This window comes from Sinocyclocheilus grahami, unplaced genomic scaffold (genome assembly GCF_001515645.1).
Source record: "Sinocyclocheilus grahami isolate Dianchi unplaced genomic scaffold, SAMN03320097.WGS_v1.1 scaffold215.1, whole genome shotgun sequence".
Classification (NCBI taxonomy): domain Eukaryota; kingdom Metazoa; phylum Chordata; class Actinopteri; order Cypriniformes; family Cyprinidae; genus Sinocyclocheilus; species Sinocyclocheilus grahami.
The window spans coordinates 365,599-374,983 of NW_015505394.1; the positions used below are offsets into that span (position 1 = coordinate 365,599).

The window sequence follows — 9,385 nt, forward strand, 5'->3', positions numbered from 1 at the left end:
GTAACAGGACTGAGTTCTTAGCATAGAATTAGCAAATACATGCTAAATAGCATGAGGATACTGAGCAAATTCTAGTGATTTATTAAAAATGTGTATTTTTAAAATGAACAAATAACATCAAAAAATAATTTAGGTAACAGGGCAGTATGTTGAGATTGACCCTCTCAGACACAGTTGAAATATCATCAAATATATTGAAAAGAAAATGAGAGGACTTACCTTTGGTCTCCCCATTGCCTTCAGAAGATCTGGATAATGCAACTTCCTGTTGAAAAAAATATATTTTGGAATGTTCCAAGTTGATCATAGGGGGGAATGTGTTAGGGTAACAGGACTGAGTGTAAACCCGGGGGACACGACTAAAATGTGTATTTTATCAAAAATGTTATGGATTTTTTTTTTCTTTTGAAAAAAAGGAAATGATTGGATATAACGTCACACATAAATACAAAAAAATTACATTTCTGAAGGATTTTAATTATAATATTTCATGGTACATTATAGAGGTAGGGAGTGGGGACATGCAACAACTACTATTTCTCTAGTGTTCTAGGTAGTTTTTATTAATGATTTTAATTATACATTAAAAATTTTGCAGTTAGCTAAATGTGAAGACACTTTGCTTAATAATAAAATGTATTTTAGAGTTAATTTTCATGCATTGTTATACTTTTAATGTCCTGGGGACAGAAATGTTACCCATTCGGTGGAATGTCCCACCGGAAGTGGCGCTGCGACCTGCCGGTGTTGTGCCGAATTCTGCACCCCTGCCAGATTCTGCACCCCCTCGTTGAAGTCGCTACCTGATTGCCAAATTCCAACCCCACCCCCACACCTAACCCTAAACCTACCAATACTAGGGGGTGCATAATCTGGCAGGGTGCAAATTTCGGCACTACACCGGTTACATCATCGACAATCATGGCATTAACATACATGGACCAGAGGAAGGTACAAGCCGTCGGAGATTGGCCTCACCTATACACCATCAAGGAACTCCAACGTTTCCTAGGTTTTGCCAATTTGTATCGCAGATCTCCAACTTCAGCCAAATCTGTGCACCTCTAACCTCATTCCTCAAGAATAAACCCAAGTTTCTACAACTTTTACTTAGGAGCAAAAATCTGCTTTTTTACACTTGAAAAAAATAAAGATTTGAAATGTATTGTGATCATTCTCGATATAGACTGATATGAAAATTTTTATCGTGCTATTTTTTGCCCATATCACCCAGCCCTAATAGATGTAGCCTATTGTTTCAGCTTTCCTCCCGTGACTCGATCTGGTTAGTTTTGAAATGTGTGACGTAGGTTAAAAAGCTGCTTTCACTTTCACATTTTGCCATTTCAACCCATATGCCAGACTTTTTTTTAGCGTTCAAGGTGGTCAAACATAAATTTCGCCCTTCAAGATTTCTATAAATAGCAATATTTAACAAGACAAACAAGGTAAGATAAATTTAACAAGATTTACAGACAATAATAATTTGAATACAAACAGGTAGCTACGTAGCCCGTGATGATCGCTTGTCACAGGCTTTTACAAGCAACTTTATGTAGCCTAACTGTTTTGTTTTAATTACTCTCTTATGTTCTATTTGCAGCGAATATTTTTCATCCCTCCACTTCAGAATTAGCATATGATGCCATCGAGTAAGTCAGACATCGGCTAAATTACAAAACATAGTTCATTCTATTACAGTGAGTCATTATTCTATGGAAGTAAAATAATGCCATATGTATTTGAAACAAAAATGCATGTTAAATAATTTAAAGTTTGCCAATATCTTCCTCACTGTATATACAGTATATAATTATTCTTAAGAAATTACTGTAATTTTACTGTAGTTTTTTTTATGTTCCAAAGGTTGTAGTACATTCCTAGTAACTAGACTGACTTAGCAGGGCTGTACGTTAACTTTTTTCACATAGCACTGGTGCTACAGAGGTTGAAAGTTTTGTAGCACAGGCCAAAAAGTTGTAGCACAAGTATAAAACGTTTGTTATCATGTCTGAAAACAAACACATGGAGTTCATCACTTAAACAGGCACTGATGTTCCATACAGAGCACAAAAAATACAAACCAACACAAAAATTGTTTTTAGACTAAGTTTACTTAATTTGCTAAAAATGGAAGAGTGCAGAAACATAACACCTCTTACACCTTAACAGAATATAAAATAAAAAAGAATGGCAGACATTTAGGCCAAAGTGAGCAAAGATAAAAATCTTTGTCATCATTTTATCTTTGTTATTATAAAATAAGAAGAAAGATATACATTACAAATCACATAATATACAAATAAAACGAACAGTGCTTTATTTTTCAGGTACAGTATTTAGCAGTAACATTCAAGAAATTGAACGAACAAATATTAAAATAAAACACTATATACACTACATACACCAATTATACTTTTTTTCTTTGTTTTGTTGTTTTATTAACATTAAAAGAATAGTTAACCAAAACTGAAAATTCTGTCATCTGTCTTTCAATTCTGTCATAGTGTTTCATTTTTATACCATCATTTGCTTAAGTTGTTTTAAACCTGAATTAGTTTATTTCATCTGTTGAACATAAAAGTTATTTTTGAAGAATGTGGGTAACCAAGCAGTTGCTGGTCCACAGTGACTTCCATGGTATTTTTTTCCTACTGTAAAAGTCAGTGTGGACCAGCTACTGTTTGGTTACTCGCATTCTTCAAAATATCTTCTTTTGTGTTCAGCACAAGAAAGAAATTAATACAGATTTAAGACAAAATGTGAGTTTGTAAATATATTTTTTGGGTGAACTATCCCTTTAATGACAGTCGGCAGCATGTTTAGTTGCTACTGTCCCTTTAAGAGCGGCACGCGTTTCTCTCCCAACTGTTTACTTTCATTTTAGACATAACCAGCTGTGTTTGTATGTAAACCTTGTGTGTTTTGACAGTATTAGACGCGAAAGACAACTTAGTCCAATAATCAGGCGCTTTTTGACAGGCTCTCAGTGTGAGCGCGCTTCATGAGTGCACGCTCAGAAAAAGCACAGCACGTGAATTAAATGTTTAACCGGTATTCCTTTAAAGCAAATGGAAATAATGTAGTTTTGGGATTGCGCATAAGCGCAGTGTCCCGTTAGAGTAACTCTACCGCTGAGCTAACACTGATGTGAATGCATGTGGCCTTGTACATATATTGAGACGGAGGGAGGAGCCAGAACTGTCTGCAGCTGATAGAATGTGCGCTGTAGCACGATACAACGATATTTCTTCAAAAGCTGATCATGGAGACATTTTAATCGTCCACGATCAAAAATCGTCATATCGCACACCCCTAACTACCAAGTATAATTAATCTCACACACACAAACAAGCACAAGAAATCACTTCACACTATTAAGCGGCTGTGTTATGAACATGCAAAACTGTATCGCATGCGTGCTACAGTGGTCAATTTATTCATCGCACAGACCAGTTTTTTCGTATATATGTCGCACTGTACAGCCCTGCTTAGTATCGGTACAATTTTACTAATACCCCCCTTGCTGTACATGTACATATATGAAGGGAGGTATTGGCAGATTCTCACCTGTAGAGAATCACTATGAGCAATACAAGCTTTAGAATTTGATAGTGTGTTATTTAATTTTTTTTATTAAAATACATTGGACGTTTTAACCCAGTCGGCGGAATTGTCAGACGGTCCCTTGGGTGCGATAGCCGTCAATGCTTTCTTCGGTTTAAAGTTGCAGCAACAATAAACCTAGGCGGTTTTGAACTCCTTTTTTTAATGTCGATATAAAGTGGTTGCATATTGTTAAAACTAATCGTGGTATTGATATCTCTGTAGGACTGTCGACTCTATAGATCAGTGGAAAGGGAATGAAATTTAAAGAAAATGCAGCGGGTTGCGTTCTTCGCAACCTCATTCGCTTGCCTGTATATAGTTCGCATAATCATCAATAAAGTGTATTCTGAGATCTGAGGTCTTATATCACTGTATTAGTTCACTGTTGAGGAATCCCGGAGTGTGACGCGAGGGGATCCCCAGTATTACAGCACTGCGGCACACAAGCCATGATACAAAGCTACAGAAACTAAGCAACCGAAAGCAATATATGTCTTCCTTAGATGTAATGTTAGTTCTGTACTTCAGCGTTGGGTAAAACAGCATTATAATCTCCTTTGTGGTAGAGAACGCTGTTAAGGATTTGGGTGTTTCCTTTTATGCTATTTAGTTTTCCAATTTTTTGATATTCTTTAAGTGATTTATTACGTTGTCCATTTTCGAATGTGTATTATGTTTAATTGTTGGATTCTGGGGTTTTTATTAGTTTATAAGTTTTGTGGTAACGAAGTCTTTTATTTTGACATTCCATGTAAGCGGATATTACGGTGTGCTTAAAAGCGTTCTAGTAAGGAGTGCAGCTAAGACACACATGGTTGATTCATTCAAAGGTATACGGTTAAAGAGAACTTCAAGGATTTAGCTCCTGGTTTGGATGGAGACTAAGGTAAAATATTGACTTTGTTATCTGTACTGTTTTGGATTTCTTTTATGTAGTAATGGTTATTTGTTTGTATGATGTTAGGTGTGTTAAATCGTTGTTGTGTTTGATGTTTGTTTCAGGGTTTATTTATATTATGTTTTGTTTGTTTTTTTTTTTTATACAAAGCTCTTACGGTGATTCATGGTGTCTTATGGCTTTTAAACGGAGATTACTACAAATCTACGGTGACGGATCTTTAATAAAGCTCATTGTGAATCATCAGTTGAAGAGTCCAACATTTCGTAAATCGGGGAGCTACAAACGCTGCTTACATGTAGGCTACGGGAAACAGCGATGTTTAATACAACAACGATGCTGTATTAAACACACACACAATCAGCATTTCCACATGTTTATACTGGCCCCAATAATCAAAACTTCTACTTGGCGCTTGCTCCATTCCTGCAGATCAGTTTTTGTGAATGAATGACTTAAGCCACCTGTTGCTTTGGTCTTCATCAACAGCCGCTTGCGCCACCTGCTGGTGAGCGACTGACAGCAGCTGGAGCTCATTCATCGGTGCTCTACTGCTATTCCTGCAGATCCCGGATGTGCAACGGCGAATTTTCTGCCGAATTTTAACCACTAAATCTGTGGAAGCGAATTTGTAAAGTGAAATAAAATGGACCGAAATTTGCCTGTCGAATATTATACATCGTATTTTTAAATAGATTGAACATTTTGGAAGTGAATTCTGGAAGATGAATATGAATTATTGAATTTTTAATTATGAAAATGTGTGTGAAATATTTTGAATTGAAATATTCACAGCTTGAATAAACAACTATGTTAGATTTCAGGAACTAAAAATGCAAGCCCTGGAAATACAAGGCATTAAAATGCAAGCACTGTTAATGCAATGCATTATTTTTTCATTTTTTTTTGTTTCAAAGACATATGGCATTATTTTACTTCCATACATATTCGCAATCTTAACCTAATAAACGTAATCTTTACCCTAAATGGGCAGGTCATATATACATACATGCATACATAAATCTGGTTTGTATGACTTACTTTCGTCTGTGAAGCGCAAAAGTCTTCAGGCAGAATTGTAGGCCTACCAATACAGTGAAAGTGAATGATGGTTATTATGATCCACAGAAGATGTTTGAAGTGGAACAACATGAAAGTCAGTAAATGAGGACTGAATTTTGAGCCTCCTATAATAGGGTCTAAAATAGCATTCAACATAGCAGTTTATGTTTGATTGAAAGTAGAATTTAGATATTATTATAGATTAAAGTGCATATCAGTATGATTTTAGGTTGTCTCACAGCTTTACTATCTGTCATATGACTATTTTGCTACCTATCAAGTTTAATTTATGATTTGTAATAATATTCTGAAGAAGTTTCAAGCTATTAAACTCAACTGACTGGGCATAACCTGTAAATCTTTCATATGCTTTTTCTTTGCAGTTAAATATTCCATCGACACACCTCACAGTGTCAAAGACATCGCTAATACGTTCAAGAAAAGTCTTAAGGTTAAGATAAAATTGACATGGGGTATCAAGTTGGAAAATGCGGAAAAGAAAAAGAAGCCCAGTGATATTGACCTAGTTTTCTTCCCAGTTGTTTCTCGCACTGGAACTGACATTGATGCTGCTCTCAGTAAGATTACACGTAAGAAATGGCTTACAGAAGATATTGCATTAGATTCCTAATAAAAATAAATAAATCTGAAACATATAATATGTATACTGGGTATCTCACAATCATCTTCTCTTTCTTACACTCTGTAGACAGTAAGCCAGTCATTATAGTGGTGCTTCATCACACATTTGACCCTAATGCTGTTGTGTCAAACAGCAGTACATTTGTGAAGAGGGATAATACGCTTACAGTGGACTGTCTGTTCTATGAGGACAAAGGATTATTAAAATGTAAAAGAAATGATAAAGCTTTTGAAGATGCTATACAGTGGCTGAAATTAATGGTACGTTATAATTTCATGAGCATGTTTTTTTTTTTTTTTTACAAGTGTATAACTTTTTCCTCACATGCATGTTTATATACGGGGGCTTGCACTAATGTATGTGTGTGTGTGTGTGTGTGTGTGTGTGTTTGTAAGAATTTTTGTGAGTTTTAAGATTCAAGAACTTAAATACACCATATTTTTTGATAAACATTCTAATAACAACCTTTCTATTTTTTTCTTACCAGAAAAAAGTGGTGAAGGAACGTAAGTTACTGAGTCAATTTATTATTCTTAATAATATCATAAAAGTCATAGTAGATAACTGTTTTTGTTTTTACACTTAATTATCTTCAGAAAAAAGTGGTAAACAAAAAGAATCCCCTACCAAATCCTGACAAACTTCCAGTTCAAATTCTGCTCAGATGCACTGGGAAAAGAAATGTCAGGGTCCGGGCCCTGTGTTTCTCCCTCTCACCACCAGAGGTCACCATCGCACTTCCTCCCGGACTCCATTTCCCAGACTCCACTCACCTGTCACTCTTTACACCCTCAGCTGTTCCCCATTGTCACAGACTATATATTCTCCTCTCACTCATCACTCTGCATGGCTGAATTAATTGTAATTGTAATTGTAATGGTAGTTATCATTTCTTGTTGTAGGTTGTGTATACAAGAACTTTCTGTTGCCGCATTTGTATCTCGGTCCTGTTCTTGGTTGAGTTGTTTTTGTTTCTGTTTTGCTTTGTCTGTTTTTGTTTATTAAATCTAGTTTCACCTGTATTTGGACCCAGACCCTGTTTTTCCATGGGGCTCTCTTACCGTACCGTGACAGGAAATAGTGAATGAATCAGTTGTTTCATTTTTTACACGTATTTTCATGGTCTTACCAGTGTCACTTGTGAATAACCCTAATTTTTTTTTTATAGTGTATGCATATTGATAACCAATTAAAACCTTTGCAGGCTCACTTTGTCATGTTCAAGTTATAGATGCTCTACAGAGGTGCTCTGTAGTACAGCTTTTACATACCTTACAGGGGTTGGACAAAATTATGTGAATACATAGGAAATAGGCAATATTTCTTTATTAAGGTGTTTTACCACCATTTGCCTTTAATACAGCTTCCAGCCTTCTTGGAATATATTCATACAACATTTGTATAGACTTCAGCTGAATCAGAACATCTGCCGATTGCTTCAGGGAATCTGTTTCTCACTGTTCTCTCCAAAACTGGCCACAGTGATTTGATAATATTAGTCAGGTGATTGAAGTCAGGGCAGATGTTGAAGTTCATCTTGGTGCTCCACCCTCCCAGGTTTTATGATCATGACACCACATTGTTTGCATTTTAGCATGGTGTCTGTGAAGAACGTTTTAGCATTTGGAGTTCTTTCATGGATGTTGGCTTTGTAAAGTTCCCTGTGGTCTTTTTTTTTTTTCTTCTTCAAGGTGAAATTTTAAATTTGATGTCAATTTGCTGCAGTGCTTCTGTGTTGTCTAGACACAGTGCTTAGTGTGTGACTGTCCATGTCATTCACTTTTGGTTTTCGCACACTGATGTTCTTCACTGATAAAGTCATGGATGAAGTCTTGCCATGCTTTGTGCAAGCAGTCATGATCGTAAAGACTATTCATAAAACACCAAAATGTTGGGCTGTTAAGGTTACTGATGCTTCTGCTAAACAGGCTCCCATGATTTGCCCTTTTTGGAAGTTTTAACAGGTCACTCATTTCACCCACAGCTTGTACTAAATACTGCTGAACACAAGTGATACTACACTGATATACAAGAGTATAGACAATGGAAAGATAAATAAAAGATAACGCAACATCTGTTTTTCACGATTTTGTCCAACCCTGTATGTATGAAGTTTTTACAGCAGATTAATCCTTCCATCTGTTATCCAGACTGTTTTTCTTGTGTAGGATTGCGAGGATGCTGGAGCACGAGTAGACTCGTGTATCCAATAATTGTTTTGTTTTTTATTCTGATTAATGTCTTTCTGTTTCTGTGTTTTTGTTGTACACTTTCCCTCTGACAAAATGGGATATTTCATTTATTATACTCTGCAGTGCATGCATTGTTAATATTTCCATTCAGCAGATCCAATGTGCAACTGTGTTCTACAGTAAGACTGAAGGGGAAATGGCTAACTCGCTATTGAGAAAACTAGCAAAATTGTAGCATATGTCAGCTATGCCACTCCACTCAAACATGCAGCAAAATATTACATTTTACTGTAAGTTCCAACATGTACAAATGCTGTCCTGCATGATTCATTCTATACCTCTTGTGATAAAGTTTGTTTTAAAATCTTTAAAAATAATAAAAAATTCACTTGTGTACATACAGGTGCATCTCAATAAATTAGAATGTTGTGGAAAAGTTCATTTATTTCAGTAATTCAACTCAAATTGTGAAACTCGTGAATTAAATAAATTCAATGCACACAGTCTGAAGTAGTTTAAGTCTTTGGTTCTTTTAATTGTGATGATTTTGGCTCACATTTAACAAAAACCCACCAATTCACTATCTCAACAAATTAGAATATGGTGACATGCCAATCAGATAATCAACTCAAAACACCTGCAAAGGTTTCCTGAGCCTTCAAAATGGTCTCTCAGTTTGGTTCACTAGGCTACACAATCATGGGGAAGACTGCTGATCTGATAGTTGTCCAGAAGACAATCATTGACACCCTTCACAAGGAGGGTAAGCCACAAACATTCATTGCCAAAGAAGCTGGCTGTTCACAGAGTGCTGTATCCAAGTATGTTAACAGAAAGTTGAGTGGAAGGAAAAGGTGTGGAAGAAAAAGATGCACAACCAACCGCTGCCTTATGAGGATTGTCAAGCTAAATCGATTCAAGAATTTGAGTGAACTTCACAAGGAATAGACTGAGGCTGGGGTCAAGGCATCAAGAACCACC

General features: G+C 36.0%; 1 protein-coding gene across 2 annotated transcripts in view; it reads left to right on the forward strand.

The window, feature by feature from the left end:
* Positions 1-1,312: 1,312 nt before the first annotated feature.
* The window catches only part of LOC107596116 (uncharacterized), a 9,842-nt gene continuing 1,769 nt past the window's right edge, over positions 1,313-9,385 (forward strand). The window contains exons 1-5 of one of the 2 annotated variants that reach the window (XM_016286744.1): positions 1,313-1,448; positions 1,604-1,652; positions 5,953-6,159; positions 6,279-6,472; positions 6,809-8,734. In XM_016286744.1, the coding sequence (XP_016142230.1) occupies positions 1,640-1,652; positions 5,953-6,159; positions 6,279-6,472; positions 6,809-7,066 (672 nt within the window). In that variant the 5' untranslated portion in view covers positions 1,313-1,448; positions 1,604-1,639 and the 3' untranslated portion in view covers positions 7,067-8,734. Of the gene's footprint in view, positions 1,449-1,603; positions 1,653-5,481; positions 5,664-5,952; positions 6,160-6,278; positions 6,473-6,699; positions 6,719-6,808; positions 8,735-9,385 lie in introns of those variants that run through there. The other variant, XM_016286745.1, reaches the window with a different exon arrangement.